The sequence below is a fragment of the Girardinichthys multiradiatus genome, chromosome 18 (genome assembly GCF_021462225.1).
Source record: "Girardinichthys multiradiatus isolate DD_20200921_A chromosome 18, DD_fGirMul_XY1, whole genome shotgun sequence".
In the NCBI taxonomy this organism is placed as follows: Eukaryota; Metazoa; Chordata; class Actinopteri; order Cyprinodontiformes; family Goodeidae; genus Girardinichthys; species Girardinichthys multiradiatus.
This window is the reverse complement of record NC_061810.1, coordinates 23699998-23722030: the sequence shown is the minus strand read 5'-3', so window position 1 is coordinate 23722030 and position 22033 is coordinate 23699998. Positions and strand designations below refer to the sequence as shown.

At 39.4% G+C, this 22033-nt stretch overlaps 1 protein-coding gene across 6 annotated transcripts in view; it reads right to left on the bottom strand.

Moving 5' to 3' along the window:
- Nucleotides 1–22033, bottom strand: part of gria4a (glutamate receptor, ionotropic, AMPA 4a) — a 214488-nt gene that overhangs the window by 19970 nt on the left and 172485 nt on the right. For 4 of the 6 annotated variants that reach the window (XM_047390617.1, XM_047390619.1, XM_047390621.1 and 1 more), the window contains exons 14-16: nt 13315–13513; nt 8205–8452; nt 264–378 (exon numbers count right to left, since the gene is read on the bottom strand). In XM_047390617.1, the coding sequence (XP_047246573.1) occupies nt 264–378; nt 8205–8452; nt 13315–13513 (562 nt within the window). The remainder of the gene's footprint in view (nt 1–263; nt 379–8204; nt 8453–13314; nt 13514–22033) is intronic. The other 2 variants (XM_047390618.1, XM_047390620.1) reach the window with 1 other exon arrangement.

The following is a 22033-nucleotide window of genomic DNA, read 5'->3' as shown; positions in this document are numbered from 1 at the left end:
CTTCTTGAAATCCTCCTGAAACAAGGGATTCCTTACACTGCATTTTGTAACCAAAAATTGTTGATCTCTGAAGGTGTTGGGTATGTTAGGGTTCAGCCTTTCGCTTTTTCTCTCCCTGTATGATCCATAAACTCTTTGCTGGGGCAGATGCATGTGTTACACTCTCCAAGGACAGGGGCCATCGCAAGCTGCTGTAGCTTGTGAGCGGCCCCTGTCATCGGGTAGTTGGGGAGGGGCAGGTGGGGCAGACAGAGAGGGCTAACCTTGGAATCCCCTCCCCCGCTGCCACATTCTCCTTTGTCATACCACCACTTGTTTTTCAATTTGTCCAACAGGCCCTGCTCGTTGAGTTTTAGCACGGCCAGGTTGACCGCATTTCTTTAAGTAAAAAAGGAGGGACAAATAACATAGTTTGGTCAGAGCAGAGGATGGAGGGACAAACAGACAAGATGGATGGAAACCACAGCCAGGAGGAGAAGGAAAAAAAGAAGTCGAGGAGAGGACGTATGGGAAGGATAAATTAAGAGAGACAAAAGACACAAAGGTGAGCTAGTGGGGAGAGATGCACCCCAAAAAACTCTGTCTCCTACTGTTGGAGTTCTTTAACCCATGGTCTACTATTTTATACAGTTTTGCAGGTTCTTCTTTTTTTTTGGTCTTTTTCTATCTCTTCTGTAATCGTTTGACAGCATGCACTGATCAGAGGTTGAATCAAGTGTTCCAGGGTGTATGAGTTAACTGGTAACCGTATCTCTGCAGCCTGCTGATGGTGCTCTTGTCCACTCCTGTTGCTCAGTTTCTCTGCTGAGCTGCACAGATGACAACTGCAGCAGTCATTTTCACAGTACCGAGCCAACTGACCTTCAAACTAAATCCACAGAGACATGGCTAAATATCTGACATTCCTGTAATGTATGCAAAGGAATTTTGTGTCTTGTAAACGAAATCATCCTAGAATTATGTATGTGTTAAGTATTGTGTATGTGTGCAGTGGTTGTTAAGCTCTATAACAAAAGTGGCTTAAAGAAGTAAACATTTGTGCAAATTTATTCCATCCATGACATTTTCAGTGTCTTACAAAAATGTTCACACCCCTTGTTAAAATACCAGTTTTCCTAATTTAAAAAAAGAGACTTTGCTAAATCACTTCCAAACTTTGCCACATATTCCATACAATTCAGGTAAAAAAATGAAAAAGAAAGAAGTATTATAGGAAATTTTTCCATTTTAGGTTGCATAAATGTGCACACTTTTACACAAATACTTAGCACCTTTTGTTTTAGTATGCATCATTTACAGTTAATCTGGTTAAACTGAAATACAGTTCCTCTGACCGAGTGGGATGCATATGTTATTCGCACAATTGCATCCTTAGGCTAAAAGGATCTCATTGTAAAAATCTATCAGTCTGAGGAAGGATATAAAAGATCCACAGAATAATATAACACCAACGCACAAGTAGTTACAATACAGTAGATGGAGCATTAGCAAACTGGACATTTCTCCAAAATCGATGCAAAGACCAGAAAGAAACTAGTCAGGGAGGTTGCCAAAAACCTAACAGTAACACCACAGGAGCTGTGGGGAATTTCTGTCACATACAGAAATTCAAGCCACTCTAAAATCTCGCCAAAGCTTTATGGAAGAATGATTTAGGGTCTGATGAAACCAAACTTGAACTTTTGGTTCAGAGCTTTTTTTTTTTTAAACCTGTGATCAGTGAGTCCAAGCGTATTTCCACATTAACGGGAATGGGTTTCTGGGATAAAAATTATCTTAAACCTAACACTAAAGATTTGGAAAGGCCAAGCCAGACTCCAAAATAAATTCAAGAGAAAATCCATGGGGCTCACCTAAGGAGGGCTCATACTCTGATAGGTATGGAGAACTTTCACAAGAAAGTGGGCAACTATTGTCAGTTTTCTATGAGGGGGTGCTAACAGAGTCCTACTAATGATGCAAAATGCTGAAATTGAATTAAAATGTGCTTCAACAGATTATTTATTTAAGGGTGTTTACCATTATGCAAACATGTTACTGCAGCTTCTTTACTTTTTACATTTTCCTTCTAATAGATTTGTGGTCATTTTAACGGGGATGTGGATACTTTTGAGAGACATTATCTACATCAGTGCGATCTTTTGTTCTATTATTGCTCTCCTTATGAAATATGCCTATCAAATGTGTTTCTTTCTTTTATCTTCTACAAACACCATTACCAGTGATTTTGTGATTCTAGTCATTTATTGAGATCTCTACCAAAGTGCCAGCCTACATGTTTCTCAGTGTGCTGATGTGACTGTACACCTGACACCTTTTCTCAGAATTTGATGATCCAGTTCAACATCAATCTATGCTGGAACTGAGAAGTTGTTGAATAAACAAAAAAGTCATCATGAATGGTACAGAAGAGCTTCAGAGAGAGACAGTGTTCTTTGGGGGATCTTATCTACAAGCCGTGACATCTCAACATAGGGGGTATGGATGAAAACAATTCAAACATATCTGATGATCAGCAAAAAACAATACAGTTACTCATTAATAGTCATATAACAGCAGTTATAGTTAAGAAAGCAGAATTTCTCCACTGACATAATTAGAAAAGCATCCATGCCTATCATCAACATCTTAAAGTCAGCTCAGTCCTGTCAATAGTCCACCAGGAGGAGAGGAAGGCTCAAACTCATGCACACTCACCGCCACATGACCCGAAGACAGTGCTACCTATCAACTGACAGAAACCAGAGACAACCGTGGATTGTTTTAGACATTATAAGGGGGTTTAAACAGTAACATATCCACATGTTGTCATTCACTTTCCCTGGATAAATGGAAAACTATTAATTTAATAGAACTTGAACTGCAGGTAGACTGGGGTCGTAAAAGACCTTGCACCAAAAGTTTTTTTTTTTGTTTTTTGGGGGTGGGGGGGGGGGAGTTATAGTACAGGACTTGAGAGTGTTGTAGTGTTTATGTTTTTGCATTTTACAGAGCACATCTGTGATAATGATACAAATAGATGGAAGAGCAGAAGAGAGAGCAGTTGGTCAAATTTAATCAATTATTCCAATCTTATGTTTTGGCTTAAACCTTTCACTTTGTAGATTTCAGACCAATGAAATTACATGTCTTAAAAGCAAAGATTTTTTAACAAACACATGCAAACCTAAAAACATATATTAGACAAACCACCCAATGTGTGAAGAATTACCAGATGGGATTTAGATATGGATTTAAAAAAAGGACTGAACCTGAACATCTAAGATTATTTTTCACACTCAAAATCATGAAAACCAACGGGTCAAAAGTCATGATCACCTTTTTCAGTTGAACTACAAAAAGCAGACAATGATAGTTAAAATAAATACTTATTTAATTTTTTGTTACTGTACTCACACATGAAAATATTAAACAATACTTCTCTTTTCTTTTACCATGTAAAAAGCTATAAAAGATAAACATGGGCAAATAGTGATTCCAGGACATCACAGGCCACATTCAGCTCTGCCACTAACATCTGTCCTGGGTGATCGGATCATGCCCGGCAGGTGCTGAACGCGGATGTGAACCTATTCAAACCCCACTGGTTTGAATGGGTTCATGTCTGCGGCCACCTTCTGAGACCATTTATCAGCATTAGTTTGAAAGCCTGGAAGCGATGTGTCCTGAGACACAGTGAAGGACTAGCCACTGACTTAATATTCTTATCTTGAGCAGAAGAGTGTCACTATCCACTGCTGTTAGTGTTGTGGTTTTCTTTATGTTGTTTGTTTTCTTTTTGATGTTTGTTTCCTGATATTTCTGAGTTTTTTTTAACTTTACTAAGGTCTTGCCATATTCTGTTTTAAGTAAATTGAATCATCAATTGAAAACTGATGTTCATAGATGCTCTCTGACCTACAGCTATTTTGCAAAGGAAATTGTCCAAAATCTTTGTCAACAATCTTTGTTTCTAGATGTGCAAAGCTGATAGAGACAAACACCAAAAGACGTAACAAGTCCTTTTCATGGAATCTTAGTGCATTTAAAGAAAAATGACTTTTTCAAGGCTTCCTTAGCAGTATATTGGGCAACAGGTTTGGTAAGGGTGGGTTTTCTCTGCAGTGCAGTGCAATGTTCGTTTTGATTGTCTTTAGAAGTGACCCCACCCACTGGGAGTCACTGTATCAAAACCTACTCCATTTCAATCACATAAAAAGAATTAGCCTTCCAGCTATTCACACTACTTTACACAGTACTAAACCCTGTGTGCTCTGCAAAACTGTGTAGATGCCTTCTGGCTGACAGGAAGCTCTAAGGTGTTTTATTGCAGTGGGCTTTTATAGAGGTTTTATAAAGTCTTTCGTGTCTTGATGCTCACACTGAGCTCTGCGAACTCAAAAGTCATTTATGCTCCTTTAATTTCCCCATATGGTGTCTGTTTTGCTATAAAGTGAAGCTCGCCAGAAGTTTTGTAGTTGTATTATCTACCACAGGTGGATCTGAAATGTGTTAATATCAAAATTACAATGGAGTGCAGCAAACTGAATTTATTAGTGATTTTACATCAGTAGCCCCGATGATGGTATTGTGGAAAGCACACAAAGAGTATCTGTTTTCTTGCATGTAGAGTGGTTAACAGAAATCAGGTCTTTCAGGTCAGATTTTATTGCCATGTGGTCAGTAACCTTTAAAGCGCTCCACATGTTTCTGCAGTGGTTAGGACTGGAGGTAAGGCCAGGTCTAAATAGGGCCATAAATAATAAAGTTCAATACGTCTTTGTTACAGTAAAATGCTATATGTTTGTTATGATTTAACTAAGGCTTCTGGAAATTGTACCTAGTGGTAATTCATGCATAATTGGTTATTTCATGTACTGAATATGGTTATATATCATGGCACTAGCATTGCACAATGTGTAGCCGGTTAGCTCAATTTTCCGCATTGTTTTTTTTGCATTTAGTATTATTAGTGGCAACCTTAATTAAATGCAACATTGTCTTTGATGGGTTAATTTAGTCTTAAAATACAAGACACGTTTTAGATGCCTACCATACTTAAATAAAGAAAATAGCCCAATTGTAAACAAGGCTTTGGATTTTAAAAACCCTCTGTAGAACCACATTGTAAATATATTTATCATTGTGTAGAATGCAGAAACTGAAAATGAAGTAACAATTAACCACCAACTTTCTGCTGACTGACATTTCAATTTATATTTGACATAGTTGTTAGTGACATAGTGAGTTGCTCCTCTGAGGACAGAAGTGGGTCTCTATGCATTGTATGGATGTGTTCAGTTCTCTTCTTTTTCATATTGTAAAGACTGCTGGGGTTATTTATAAAATCAACTATTGTACCAAGGGCAGCATTATTTTAGTGATGTTCTGACAGAACTAGACAAACAAGTATTATTTTTGAGGTCTCCCAGTCAATTCGCCCCTTCAGTACCTCCATTTTGTACCTGCATGTTTTTGTAATTACGGAGATGGAAATTCATTAAAATGCCAAAATGTCATGTATAATTTTACTACATTTGCATTACTATTCACATTTATTCCTTTTGGGTCAGTTGGTTTATGAAATATTACAAATAAAGGCCCCTGAACTAAAACAAGTCTAAGTGATATTTTGCTGATACATTTTCTTACAGTAGACTGTGAGTAGATTAGGGACAATTACTAAACTTGGCTGAAAAATGAATTTTGGTGAGGAATTTAGATTCATTGCTGTCACACTTGTTGGACCACTTGTTTGCTGAATATTGGAACATTTGCACGTTGTTGGACGCCACTATGCCTTTCCAACGTCATCGGCCATTTTGTACCGCAGGATAGTCTGTCCTACAAAACCCAGCGGCTGATAAGACAGGGGCGTTGCAGCCCTGAGGCTACCGTCAACTATATAACAGAGGATGAGACGACCCACCATTTGCCTTCAGCTGGAGACCGTGATGCGGTTACCAACATCTGAAGCATCATCAGGAGAAGAGTCCCGAGTGGATTTCATTTATTCTCCTTCGTTGGCCAACGAAAAATTCATAACTGAGGTTTCTGGAATGAGAAGGCGAGAAATTTCACTTTGCCAATTGAAGACGTGAGCTTAACACGTAACTAAAAAAACCACGGAGTTTCAAGGAGACGAATCGCCACCTTGTTTTCTGTTCTAGTCGACTGTTACGGTCAGATCATATTTTTCCCTTTCGCCAAGGAGGCCAGAGGACGAAGATTGACCGCTTTTCCTGAAGTTAACAGTGGACGCACATTAACTTTCAACTTCTACCCCTCCCTCTCTCAACTCCGCTCAGAAGGAAGGCTTCAACAAAGTAAAACACATCCTTTTATTATTATTTTTTTAACTTCTTTATTAGGAATAGCCGGGCAGGGTAGAGGAGATTTTTAGTGCGATTAGAGTTGCCATTTAGAGTCTAATGTGTTGGGAATTGTATATGCACACCATGGTTTTGAAACTCGCTGGTACTTTCGGAGACCGCCGTGTCTCGCAAGTGTGTCTTTACCGTGCAAACACCTGTGCGCAGGTGCGCTGTGTAACTGGACTGTTATAATAACCTCATGGTGAAATTCACCATTTTCTTTGTCTTCAACCTTACTGCTTACTAGCTTGCCGCCAAACATTTTATAACCCTTTGTCTGCTCACCTCGCCCAGCGTTGGGGGATGTTTTATGACTGAGTATAACTGAGTTACAGTTTGAGCTGCGCCCCCACCTCCACTCACCACCACACCCCTTTTGTCATATTATCATTTTTGCCATAACTGCTGGTTTGACCCCATACACTCCCACTGCTGTTTTGCTTTATTTTGTTTAGTTAGATATTTTACTCCTTCTGTGTAGAACTTTGCATGTTTGAGTAGGTGAAGATTGTTAAATCAGAAGAGCGGATTGTATCAGGGCTGTGATTTAATAAATGTTCACATAGATAAACCGAAGGCGTTGTGTTTATTTTGTGCAAGGGTGATTTGTCAGTCAAGATAAGGTTGAAGTTCCACACGTTTCGGCAGAAATGGTTGATTAAACAGTGACATCTCTGGTCATAAATGAGGATTTTGGTTAAGAAATAAATTTTGTCAAATTATGATTTTCAATTATAATTATTGATAAAGATTAATTAATCAATAATCATAAATCTAACACACTGACATAAAATCCTTGGTTGGCTCTTATCGGGTTGACAAGTCGGAAGAGCAAGGGACTAAAAGGGGTATAAAGCCAAAACAAAATGACCAACTTTAGCTATACCCAGTTGCTTTCTCATTCATTTCCTCTATCTTAAATGTATTTTGATTTTAATCAAACTTTTATGGATACATTGATATATACGTACTGTGTTATTTGAGGTGCTCATTTGGCATTCTTCAAAAATTTACCAACGAATGTCATCAAGAAATAAATACTATACTCCTTTTCATTTGTGACTTTGTTCTTGTTAATACTGGAGCCTTGTTAGTTTTGCTAACTAGTCCCCCCATTGACTGGGCCCCTCAGTTTTATAGTTCCTGATTGTCTATAAATTCCCCCCTTGTGGCTCTGGAGAAAGTGTCAAAAGTCTGAGATTCCACCCCTCCTCATGGCAAATTTCTGTAAAAACATGTATACTTATTCTAATCATTATCATCATCATGATCATCATCATCATGGAAAAACACACTGAAGACAGCAGACAAATGGACAAAGTTACCTGGAAGTTGGCCCTATGGAAAAAAAGAGGAGTGGTTGACAGTGCAACAGAGGTAAGAACCACAAATGAGACGTATGGATAACTGACACGGACAAAGAAATGAAGGTGGCATGCCCTAAATCAAAAGAGAGTTGGCAGAAAAGGATGGGTTTAGCAAAAACAGTGACAGAAACAAATAAACACAATACAAAAAAGGAAAACAAGAAAGAAAGAAAAATTAAAGCAAATGAGAAAGCATGATGACAAGAATAATTTTTACTTTTGAAACATTTATTTGTCACTGCTGCCAAGTAAAACTGCTGCATTAAGTTAGTTAACTTAAAATCATTGTAGTTGGCTTCTGTGAAAAAAAAAAAGATTGATGATCCAATTCTTCAAATTTATATGTTAAAAAACTGCCACCTGACAGCAGTGACAGTCCAATCTATGTTTGGGATAAAAGGCACAGCAGGGTAGGTGGAATATCGCAGCAATAGTACAGTCTCAGCGTTGCTACTGTTTCCTATTGTTACACTATTCCACCCACCTTAACTGTGAGCCTTTCGGTGTGGCAATGCCATATCCTTTGGAGTCCAGATTTCCTCCCACTTTCATAGTGTCACAAGGCTTTCGCTGCTCCGTGTATTCGTTCATAGTGGACTCCAAGAGAAAGGCGTACTTCCCCTTGGATTTGCGCACTCTTGCCACACCCTCTGCCGTGGTTTTGGTGAAGACAGATGGTTCGGCAGATTTCATGTAAGACCACATCTTCTCGTAAACGGCTATCTTGGACCTCTGTGATGGAGCGGGGTGAGAGGAGAAAGCAAAGGGTTATCTATATATTAGAAGGCATCCTTTTAAAAATGTACAAACAGATTTTGACATAGATTCCAGTTCTTGTGGTTTATATAAGAAAAATTTGGAGAAATGCAACAATGCAACAAGATAACATAAAAAATGTCAGATCAGGTGCTTTTTACACACAGGCTGTAAAGATAAACACTTTAATAAAATAAAATCTAAATATTATACCAAAACGTACTTCTCAAAACATATACTACTTATATACTACCAAATAAATTAAGTCCATCTACCATTTAAATCGTGGTAGAAATTCATCATAATCCAAATTTTACGTCTATTTATTGATTCAGTCATTAACCAAAATTTACTGTAATTAAAAAAACTTTTTCTTATTATGTCAAATATTGGTATTTGATCAAATATGTGATTATTCGCTAGTAATTAATTATGATTCCTTATTTAAATTACGTTCCACCACTGAAAAATCTTCTTTAAACTTTTTTACATCCAAATCAGAATCAGAATCAGCTTTATTGCCAGATTTGTACAGACAAACAAGGAATTTGACTGCGGTACACTTTGCTCCCAATAATAAAGAATATCTTTTTTAAATGTACATATATACACAATTGACTTTACAATAGAATATAAAGTGAGATCAGACTAAGTATGCATGGTGTTGTTCTGGAACTCTGGCTGTCAAGTGTTCATCAGAGAAACAGGCGTATTTTTTTAACAACACTTGGATTTTATTTGAATTGTATGTGACTCATCAACATAAAGTAGTGCTTACTTAATTCTTTACAAATAAAAATCAAATGTGGCATGCAGTACTCTTTAATCTGATACCCCTAAATAAAATTCAGTGCAACCAACTGCCTTCAGAAGTTACATAGTCATTAAATTGAAAACACTTGTGTGAATGAACTTTAGTATAAATCTAGATGATTTGTGAAGACCCATGGTAATTCTGGAGGAGCTGCAGAGATCCACAGCTGATAGTGGAAAACAAGATCTGTCAACAAGACAACTATCAGTCACGTACTCCACAAACCATGACTTTATGGGAGAAAGTAATTGTTGAAGAAATTCATAATAAGCCCCATTTAAAGTTAGCACAAGCCATGTAGGGGAACCAGCAAATATGTTAGAAGAATGTACTATGATCAGATAAGACCAACACTGAATTGTTGACCTACATAAAAAAACTGTGTGGAGTGGAAAAATAACATTGCACATCCCCACATAGTGAAGCATGATGGCGGTGGCATCATGCTGAGAGGATGCCTTTGTTCAAGAATGACAGAAACTTGGCAAAATAATTAAAGCCAAACAGGGCAATTCTGGTAGGAAACCTGTTACAGGCTGTGAAAGACTAGACATTGTGGCACAGACATCGAATCTAAACAGACAGCCAGAACTACAATGGAATGGTTCAGATCAAATCCTATTCATGTGTTAGGATGGCCCAGTCATAGTTCAGACCTAATGCCAACTAGGATTTTGTGGCAAGATTTAAAAACTGATGTTCACAGAAGCTGTTCTGTAAAGACATGGCATTAAAAACAAGTGTAGATGTTGATGGGGTGGGGCAAGCATCAATCAGCCTCCTTCAACTTCACAATTACGCAATACACAGTACTGATGTATTGTTTAAAATCCTAAATAAAAAGTGAAGCGTCTGGCTGTATCTTTTGCAAAGCACTGCAACAAACAGAAGGCTTGCTAAGCTTGCCTCATGCTAATAAACTGATCCCGACTAAGCTGAAAGCACAACGTTAGAATACAGTTTCCGGCCTCACGTTGCTTTCTGGAGTCACCAACTGTTTTGTCTTTGTTTTTCTTCTCATTCTCACTAGCATCGTTAGTGTTCTAACAGGATACAGAATCACCATAGAAGCTGAAAGCACTTTATACAAGTATGGAGCCGTCACTTGTCATATATACTATTTACTTGTTTTTTGAAGGATTTGCCCATTGTACAACACATGGCTCTGGTTTGGTTCAACTCTGTACCCAGCATGAAACTGAGCAAATGGCATTTTAGGTCTAAAAATGTCATTTGACTACAACCAATATGTTTCTAAGATATGTGATGCTTTTACATTGTACAGCTCACACTTTCATGTACTATTGACATCTGACTACGTTTGACAGTAAAATATACACCTAATATTAATCCTTACCACATATGTAAAAAACAGTTATTCTCTCCCGTAAAAAAGTATGGTATTTTGTTTTTGTAATTTTTCAATTTATTTAGGCATTTATGTTAAAATAACAACTATTTCCACTGAATTTGTGTCTGCTTCTGAATGTCCCCTTTTTACTTCAAGTGATTGCTGCTTATCAAAAAAAGTATTTAATCATTAAAATCTAATGGCTGTTTATGAGTCACACAGGAAATTTTCAAAAATGAAAACTGCTGTTAAATTTAATAGAAGCTTTTTAACAAATTGACAGAATGACACAAGAAAATATCACAGCACTGAGATGTGATTGTGTAAAATACATTAGTGCTGATTAAATATTTATTATGATTTTAATGCATCCAATTTATTGCTACAGTTTTATATGCTGTAGAGCCAAACTGTTAAACTGATTGGAATACAATTAGAATTTTGAATAAAATTACACCGCTGACTGAAGGCTGTCTTATTCATCTACCATTTTGACGCTCTGGCATATAATGACTTTTATAAGCACATTTAAAATGCAACACTATATTTCTTTCGACATGTCAAGCATTCGTCTCACTTGAAATTAGTTTATGACTCCAACAGTTGCATACTAATCATACAGTTACAAATTCCGATGAGTCTGTGAGTGGGCATCTGTCTGGAGCGATGAAACCCATTGTATCAGTCCACATATAAGCCAGTTGTTTCACCAGTCTATATGTGGTTGAGAGAACTTATTTGCTTCTGTGCAAGAGTGTGAATTGTGTGTACTCATGAGTGAAAATAACAAGCATCCTCCACAAGCATTCCATTTCTTCTTCCTCTCTTTCTCTCCCGGTATTTAAATGTTACTGTTGTTGCTTTGCAAATAACAAGCTAGGGCCTGAGGAAGTGAAACCAGCACCAGAAGAGGGTATGTGTGTCAGGGTGCTGATGTTGCGTGACGGACACCTATCCCATAATAATAATATTCCTCTCCCTTTCTCTCTTACAACCTGTCTTTCTCTCCAACCTTTGCCTTTATTTTTCATCCTGGCCACAGAAAGATATCATAAATACTCGTCATCCTCTGCAGCCCCTTCATTCATCTGTCTGTGCAGTGTCCGGGACACGGAAAACACAGTAAGGTTGATGCATCTGTGCACATACAAAACACTGTCTAGGCCCTGAGGAATAGATGTGTGACAAAATACTGTGGCTTTTGTAAATTCTTTAACAATGAGTGTGCCTGTGAAGGAGGAAATGGATGCTGCAAGTCACCTTCAGGCCTCCCATACACACATATTCTAAATACACAGGAACAGATGCATTTTGCATTGGAGAAATAGAACTGAAACATACAAACACATCTCTATACAACTGTAAACATACTATTTTGCTAAATGTGCATACATACATGTTTGCACTTCCATAGTACACAAGCACACACAAGACACACACACGCAAATATAATTAATGGTGGTGGCAAATCCCCCTCAGCTGTGGGAGATTAAATTGCTTTTTCACCCTCCACAGATTTCAGCGCGCTCGTTATGTTGATGATGCGAGAGCCTCTCAGAGAAGTACAAACTGTCTGCCACTGGCTCGTCGAACATCCCCCCCAACCCTGTCCCCAAACACAAATACCAGTGCACATATCCTTCTACAGCAGAGCAACGTATAAACACACAAAAGCATACAGGCAAGCGATGGAGCATAATGGAGTGAATGGGCATAATGTGATAAATATTTGCCCTTGTCAGCAAAAACAAAAAAAAAAAACAAGAAAAACCTTCATAATTGTGTTCATTTACGAATTATTATTAGAAATCTTGTTGGGACTGCAATCTTCAGTATATTTGTTAAAATGCCATAGGACAACAGGCACTGCAATTGTTCACTGGGATATTTCACTGCTGTTTTTGTCCCTTTAAATGTTTTAGGCCATCAAATAAATATATATATTTGACAAAGAGCTTAGTAAATAAAGAAAGCACCTTTTGAAATGATGATGTCATTTATAAAAGGGAAAAAGCCATCAAAACCAGTAGACCTTATCCGAAAGTAAGGCTCAGCCTTGTTAAATCCTGAAATAATTCTGAATAGTCACAGCTAATTAGGCCACAAAAAGGAACACACTACACACAAACCTAAAGAAATTTAAAAACAGATGAAATACTAAGTCACAGACATTTGTCAGTATTGCAGAGCTTCCAAAGCCATTTTTAAGGCTTTGGAAGCCCTGCCAACCAGAGTGAATGGCCATTATTCATTAATCAAGAAAAACATGGACCGGTTTTGAATCTTTCCAGGAGTGGTCAGTCAACAAAAACTCATCATCAGGCTGATGATAAAGGTAATTAAAGAATACCTGGAATACTGACTGATAAAATAAATTTATAGAAAAGTTCTAGAACATATTAAACTCAGTTGGATCACTTTTGACCTAAGTTGTGCTTAAAAGGGATAATGAATGAACTGCGTTTTGTTTTTACTTAGGTTTTCTTTGTCTGATATTAAGTGTTTTAACAACTACATTAGGTAGGCGACCAAAAGAAATTAGTCACTCCTGATGCCATTTTAGAATTTCTGGCCTCTCCAGTCTATAGGCTCAGTAAATAAATACATATAACAGTAAATTACCAGTAAAAACCAAAAATCTCTTAACAAAGCAAGTCAACAGTGTGTCCATACCCTGAAGAATTCCTTTGTGGAGCCCGAGTCCAGTGTCCCATAGGCTATCTCTGTCTGTTTAGCCAAGTCTTCTGCACTTTCTATAGGTGAGACCATCCGCTCCACAGTGAGGAAAGCAGCCAGGTTGGCTGTGTAAGAGGAGATGATGATCAGAGTGAAGAACCACCACACACCTCCAACAATACGTCCAGACAAGGACCTACAAAGAGTGGTGAGGTGATGGCAGTGATGAGTTTGAGGGAGAAAGAGAAAGAAGAGGGAAGACATTAGAAGAGAAAGTGAAGAGATTAGGTAGATAAAAGAGAAGATTTCGTAGAACAGATGAGAAGATAGATGAGGGAGATAGAAATGGTGAAGATAAAAGATTTAGTGATTAAAAAATAGAAAATAAGATAAGACAGAATGGAAAAAACATTACAGTTAATGCTTCTGTCAAGGATGTTCAACACAAAATGCTGTTTCACAAAAATATTTTAACACTAAAGTATGCACGACTGTAAATCTGCTGGAGCTGCCAAAGTAATTGTCTTTCAGGCCTTAAAAGCATTTCAGCAGTAACAATAACAGGCTACACAAAACAGATTGCAATCTGGGCGCTGCTCCGTCTCACTCCGCACCTCATTCTCTCAATCTCTTTTCTCCATGTTTAGTCTCTTCATCCACCAATTGTGAGCTAAAGTAAGTAGCAATTCATTTAGTTTTCTTTCGGTTGCATGAACTCATTCTCACAAAGTAGTGGTGAAGAGAGCAAACAAAAGCGAGTCTATTAGAGGAAACGAAGAGGAGGTATGGGAGACAGAAAAATGTTGATTTTTTTTGTGCTGCAGTCTATAAAATACTTCATTATTTTAATAACAAAAGAGAAACATTTGTTTGCCTTGTTGTACTCATTTTACAAGGGCACTCCATCTCGTAAATATCTTCACATCTTCAGTGCCCCGGCAAAGATTTCACTTAAATTTAAGCAAAATGTTGCGATCCTTGAACTACCCAGTACCTAAAGATCAACTCTAAAAGATTACAAGAACAGCTTACTGTTTAGAAGGACTACTGAAAATACTACAGCATTATGCACAGTAGCCTACTATTACATAGTAGTACATTTAAAATTGCACTAAAGTTCCGAACATTTAGGCAATGTTGCATAAGGTGTCAAATCTTTCTTTAATGTATATCAGTCAAATAGAACCTGTCTGAAAACATCAAGTATATTAAAATAATATGTAGCAGATCATGCCCCAATCTAAAGAAATTCAAGAACATGAGAAACACTGACATCTAGGAGTTCAGGATTATGAATAAACAACAAGAAAGACATACTGGATAAAAATTGAATTTTTCTAAGGCAAAAGCCTCCACCCACTAAAAACACAAAAGCCAATCTAAAATTTGCCAATAATCATCCTGATGGTCGCCAAGACTTGGGAAATATTCCTTTCAGGAGGACAGTTAAGAAGGGAAGTCCTCTATTACATAAGACATAAAACTTACAAATAATTTTATAAAAAGAACATCATACGGATAGAAAAAGTGGTGATAGTGTAATGTTTTAAGCTTTGATGCTTATGGACCTGGACAACTTACCATATTTGGTGGCAGCATTAATTTTGTTTTCTGCCAAATAATACTGGCGGACAATGTCTTGCCATCAGTTCATGACCTTAGGGTTAAGTTCATTGGGCTCAGGCCTTTCATGCTTGATAACCCTTTTATTATTATTATTTTTGTCTGATATAAAAATTAGTTTGATAATCTAAAACATCTCAGTCCAGACTTTATTCATATTATGATCTTGTGCCCTACTATGGCTTTACGTTTGGCATCGCTCCTGTCGTTTAGTAAAGAGTAAAAGAGAAAGTGAAGAATGTATTAGTGAAACTTACAGTAAAGGTTTGCCACTGAACTAGAAAGAAACAGAATCAGCTTTATTGGCCAAGACTGAGTGAACAAATTAGGGATATGATTTGGATTTCACTTCCGTACAGCAACAATACATCAATTATAAATTTTTAAACTTTAGATGAAATAAAATAAAGTATAAAAGCAACAGTATCTACATGTATGTATATTTGCAGCTATTTTTTGGTTTTATATATAAAGAAAATAAAAAAGAAACAGCGCAAAAATGCTTATTTTGTTTTAACAGCAGAGTAGTTGACTACTAAGGCTGTAAGGTGTTCATTGTGTTTATCAGACAGACAGCCTGGGGGAAGAAACTGTCACTGTTGGGTGGGTTTTGCAAATAATGCTCTGTAGCGTCGACCTGAAGTTAAAACTTCAAACAATTTGTGTCCAGGATGTGAGAGGTCAGCAGAGATGTTAGCTTCTCTTTTTTCTGACCCTAGATCTGTAAAAGTCCTGGACGGAGGGAAGGTAAGCCCCAATGATCCACTCTGCTGACCAAATTTGTCACTGAAGTCTGGACCTGTCCTATTTTGTTGGTGTGCCAAACCACACAGTGATGGATGTTTACAAAATAGTGTAAAAGATGACCAACAGCTCCTGTGGAAAGCTGTACTTCTTGAGTTGCTGCAGTCAGTGCAATCTCTGCTGGGCCTACTACCGAACGGTATCTATGTGTGATGACTGACTCAGGTTCCAAGAAAGGGGGGTTTCTGCATCTTCGTCAGTGATCTTTAGTGCAGGCAGGGTGTCAGAGCGGAGAGGGTTGTACAGTTCACTCAGGTCCATGGCTGAAGCTTAAAAAAAAAACTCCCGTAACATCTGCTTTGACTCATCAGTCCACTTCCTTACAACACTCACCACAGGCTCAGAGGTGTTCAGTTTTTTGCCAGTAAATTGGGATGAGATGAAGCAGACATCGATCAGTGAGTCCTAAAGCTGCATGGGGGACTCCGCAGTATGCTTTTTTTTAAAACAGAGTAATAGTCATCCAGTGTAATTGTGTCTCTAGTGGGACCCTGGGTGTTTTTTTTCCATGTCTGTTATCAGCTCAGCAAGCTGTTTTTCAGCCTCTGATGTGCAGGCTTATGGTGGGATGTAAACAGCTACCAGTCAGTGGTCATCACAGTCAGTGATAATTTGGTGTGCCAAGCCATCTGCTGGTGTTGGTCCACTGGGTTTTCTGAAGTCCACAGTCAATGTAGCTATCTATTAAGAAATTCTAGAGCACTTCATGCCTCCTACTGCCAGCAAGCTGTATGGAGATGCTGATTTTATTTTCTAGCAGGACTTGACACCTGCCCAAACTGGCAACGGTACCAAAAGCTTGTTCAATGACCATGGTGTTCCTGTTCTTGATTGATCAGCAAACTCCACTGACCTCAACTCCATAGAGAATGTATAGACTGTTGTCAAGAGAAAGATGAGAGACACCAGACCCAACAAGTCAGATGGGCTTCCATTACACCTACGCAGTGCCACATGCTGATCGCCTCTATGCCACGGCGCATTGATGCAGTAATTCATGCAAGAGGAGGCCCAACCAAGTATTGAGTGCATAGAAATGGGCATACTTTTCATAAGCCTGACATTTCTGCTTAAATCATCCTTTTTTGATTAGTGTAATGTGATATTTTAATTTTCTGAGACACTGAATTTTGGGGTTTCTTTACCTGTATGCCATAACCATCGAAGTTACAAGAAATAAAAGTTTGAAATATTTTACTCTATGTGATATGAATCTCAAAAAAATATATGGAGATTAAATAATTTTTCGAGATGTATATGTATAAAAAAGCATGACTTTTCCTCCTGTCCTCTTCACCTCCTCTCCAGGCTGTGGTCTGCTTGAAATACCTTGAAATCCAGCATCTGTAGTGCACAGTCTGAGATGTTTTCATCAACCCAGCTTTCAGTGAAGCAGAGGGAGGCAAATCTACGGAGATCCAAGTTTCTTGTGCCGAGAAGGAGCAGCTTGTTTGTTTAATTTGACAGGGAGCGGACATTTGGCAGGTGGACAGATGTGAGCGGAGCACGCAGTCCCCACTGGCAGAGCTTGACGAGCATACTTGTGCGTTTCACAGAGAGCTGCCGCACTTTCAACAGGATCTCAGTGTACACATTTTCAAAAGTCACCAGTGGGAAAGAGAATAACGGGGTGAGAGACGTGCCAGGTTGATCTAATACATATTGCAAAGTGAGTTGTACATTTACTTCAAACACAGCTTCATAGTAACTACTGAGTTTGATGGATTCACAGAGAGCTGCCAGTAGGACAAAGTAGTATTGCTGGAGTTAGATTTAATAGGGGCCTCAATAATAGCAGTAAAGTAATTCTTTATCGCTTGACTCAGTAAAAATGACTGTTTGAATAGGTAATGTCTTGTATGTGATGTGTTTCTAAATAAAGGTTCCTTTTAACATATGTGCATTTTTTCCTTATGGTCATCAGTTAGATGCTGGAGTCTTTTAATAGACAATTACTCATTGGAAAACATTCCTAAAAAAGCACTTAATGCATGAAGAAATGCAGTACTTCTTGATCAGTACTGCAGCCACAATCCACCACCCCCACCTCCCCAACCTCAAGAGGGGCCTTGGCACCTCCAACCCCCACCCTGAAGTTCCCCCCCACCAGCCCCCTACCCACGCCGAGGACGGCTCTTTCCATCCAGGAGAGGGACGTCAACAAACTCTTCAGGAGACAGAACCCCCGGAAAGCTGCTGGTCCGGATTCTGTCTCACCAGCCAGCCTGAAGCACTGCGCTGATCAGCTGTCTCCAGTCTTCACAGACATTTTTAACACCTCACTGGAGACATGTCATGTGCCAGCCTGCTTCAAGTCCTCCACCATCGTCCCTGTTCCCAAGAAGCCAAGGACCACAGGGCTTAATGACTTCAGACCCGTCGCCCTGACCTCTGTGGTGATGAAGTCCTTTGAGCGCCTTGTGCTCTCACACCTAAAAGACATCACCGACCTTCCTGGACCCCCTGCAGTTTGCCTACAGAGCCAACAGGTCTGTAGATGATGCAGTCAACCTAGCCCTTCACTTCATCCTCCGGCACCTGGACTCCACAGGAACCTACGCCAGGATCCTGTTTGTGGATTTCAGCTCTGCCTTCAACACCATCGTCCCAGTTCTGCTACAGGAGAAGCTCTCCCAGCTGAGTGTGCCCGACTCCACCTGCAGGTGGATCACTGTCTTCCTGTCTGACAGGAAGCAGCGCGTGAGGCTGGGGAAGCACGTCTCTGACTCCCTGACCATCAGCACCGGTTCCCCCCAAGGCTGTGTTCTCTCTCCTCTGCTCTTCTCCCTGTACACCAACAGCTGCACCTCCAGTCACCAGTCTGTCAAGCTTCTGAAGTTTGCGGACGACACCACCATGATCGGACTCATCTCTGATGGTGATGAGTCTGCGTACAGATGGGAGGTGGACCATCTGTTGGACTGGTGCAGCCAGAACAACCTTGAGCTCAACGCTCTAAAGACAGTGGAGATGGTTGTGAACTTCAGGCAGAACCCAGCCCCACCTGCCCCCATCACCCTCTGTGACTCCACAATTGACACTGTGGAATCTTTCCGCTTCCTGGGAACCATCATCTCCCAGGATCTCAAGTGGGAGCCAAACATCAGCTCCCTCATCAAGAAAGCCCAGCAGAGGATGTTCTTCCTGCGGCAGCTGAAGAAATTCAACCTGCCAAAGACTATGATGGTGCACTTCTACACAGCCATCATTGAGTCCATCCTCACCTCCTCCATCACCATCTGGTACGCCGCTGCTACAGCCAAGGATAAGGGCAGGCTGCAGCGTGTCATTCGGTCTGCTGAGAAGGTGATTGGCTGCAGTCTACTGTCGCGCCAGGAACTGTACACCTCCAGGACCCTGAAGCGGGCCGGGAAGATTCTGGCTGATCCCTCCCACCCCGGTCACAGACTCTTTGAGACTCTCCCCTCTGGCAGGAGGCTGCGGTCCATCCGGACCAAAACCTCACGCCACAAGAACAGTTTTTTCCCATCTGCCACCAGCCTGGTTAACAAAGCCCGGAAACCACCCTTTCCCCCACACCCCCCCTTTTTTTTGCTGACAGGACACCTGTAACCTGTAACTCTATGTGTTACATTAACGCTCAGCTTGGACTCCTGCTTTACTTGCACTGCTTTACTTGCACAATGATCACCTGCACTGTTGTATTGCTCTTGCATCTTATACTGCTCTATATTTACTCTCACTCACTTAAAACTGTGCACATATATTTATATTATATTGTAGATATGTTTATACTGTTTAATTTGTACTGTATTGCACCGACTACGCCAAAACAAATTCCTTGTATGTCCAAAAACGTACTTGGCAATAAAGCTTTTCTGATTCTGATTCTGATTCTGATTGCTCTATTAGATAGAAACTCATTGAGAAGGTAGCTCTTTTGAAACCACAAACCACTCTTATGTGCAACTAAATATTAAACTGTAGGCCAGCCAGTAATTTGGCAAAATCATCAACCTGATCTTAATGAAAGGGTGTGCAAATTGTCATTTTTCTATGGAGAAACTTTGCATTCTGCTGATATTCAAAGACCTGAGCGTCTCTTATTATGACTTATTAGGCTCACGTACAGACACGCAAATATGAATTTATAGAATACAGATGTTGAAATTAATTGAAAAGTTCTGAAACAATCCCCAAAACACAGATGTCCTCAGCAGATGTCCTCAACATAGTTTATGTTGCTGATTGGTTCAATATTGATACAAAAATAGCAGTTTGCCAGGAAATGTGCTGGTAAGTGAAGCTAAACCTGACGTAAAAGCGTAACCCTGCTCCCAGACACATTTTGAAAAATGCCACCAAAGTGGGCAGTGCCAAGAGAAATGGAAGGGCAGTGCCAGGTGTAGGGATGAGTGGAGGGAGTAAGTGGGGGTGTGGTCAGGAGGACGAGGTAAAGTGGCAGCTAGCTTAATCTAACATATTGAAACATGGAGAGTGAGCAGAGCGACGCTGGTAGTTTCGCCAAGCATAAATCTTTTGAGGTGGAGGATTTTTCACTCCCTCGTCACCTGAGGTAAAAGGAGGTTTTGTGGAGCCCAGTTGGACAGTCTTATCAGTTCAAGCCGCTGGCTCAAGGCGTATGGGTATGAACGGGTATGTATCTGAGTGAGATGGTTTAATACCCTAATGTGGGGCTGTGATGTAGACATGTACCAAGCTGTATTGTTTGAACCAAGGAACCATAGGAAAATATAACTGCAGTAGCCACCATTTAACCCAAAGAGGGCAGCACTAAGATGGTTTCAGGACAAATATTGCAGAATTAAACAAGCTTACAAGAAAATGTAAAAAAATAGTGCAGTAACATAAAGATGACACCCTTAAGGCCCAATTTATACAGTTTATCTGCAAAAAAAGTTCATTGGGGGTTTGGCTACTCTTTAAAATAAGTGAACTTCAGAAGTAAGTGGCCAAGTTTAAACATAAAGTTGTTGCTCATCCCCAGCAATATTCACATGAGAATAATATAATACTTTGTTTTGTGCCTATTCCTCATTTTGTCTTGAGACTGGGAAGGCTCACAGTGCTATATTATGCAGCATTATACAGTGCAATGCTGGCAGCAGCTTAATACGCCATTACACTATTTCTTATCTGCCTTGTATTTCAGTGTTGTAGGAAGGCATGCTGTTTAGGTAAATAAGGTTCCAGCATCTTCCTGTGCATCTGTTACAGTAGCACAGACTGTCTGACCAATAACTAAGCCAGGCTGCTGTTGACATTTTTACCATCACCACTCTGAAGCAAGAGCCTGATTCAGTAGAACATAGAGTTTTACACCATTCCTCCCGATATACACACATTAAATAAGAATAGTGTGCTTCAAAAGCAACGCACAAACTTGAAAGAAGTGCTAGAATTTGATGTTTCATAAAATGAGCTCAATTTCCTCATGCTTAGATCCATGTAAGATGTTTTTTTTTCCCGCATGCATCATGCACGGCAAGAAAAGAAACAGTGCGGCAGCACATGTAATCTAAGTCAGAGCCCTGTAAATGTGGTGAGTGTCAGAGGACATAATGCCCCCTTTAAATGATTATAAATCATTTGTCTGATTATTTGGTCTTCCATATAAGATGAAGATAGCACAGGTCAAACCTTGAATCTTTGTCTTGTACATGAGTGGCTTTTCTCCATGTACTACTGATTTCTTCCATATATAATTATTTATCACCAAAGAAACAGGGGGTTATTATCCACAGTGTGGCCATGGAGTAAAGTTGGAGAATATATGGTGTCTATTTTCACTAATGTGTGTTTCCCTCCATTAGCTAGTATGGAGTGCAGTTTTGGGAGGCATGTCATTAATGGCTGTGCCACCTCCATGACTTGTTTTGGAGTGTGTGTTGGTATGCAACAGGCGAATCATTCTATAGCAGGTCATGTATCATCTATGATAGCCAACAGATTGCCTCCCCGATCCTCTGTGTGAAAGATTAATAGCATTCTGTGTACTTCTTTTTTCTCTGGCTTTCTCTCTCACCAACACTCTGCTTTAGGCAATACTTTTATTCTTATCCAGTGCATCTGTATTTTTCTCACCTGACTGAAGTGTATTTGTGTATTGTTTCACTCAAACATATTTTCCTGTGGACTAATTGAGAATCATCTTTAGGCACGGTTTTCTAATAAGGACCACTGCAGGTTATTCATCACTCATTACACTGTCTGATGAACCCACCAGCAAAATACATGGAGTTGCTTTATTATTGGTATTCTGGACAGTTTAAACAAAAGCTACTATCAAATGCACTCAAATCACCCA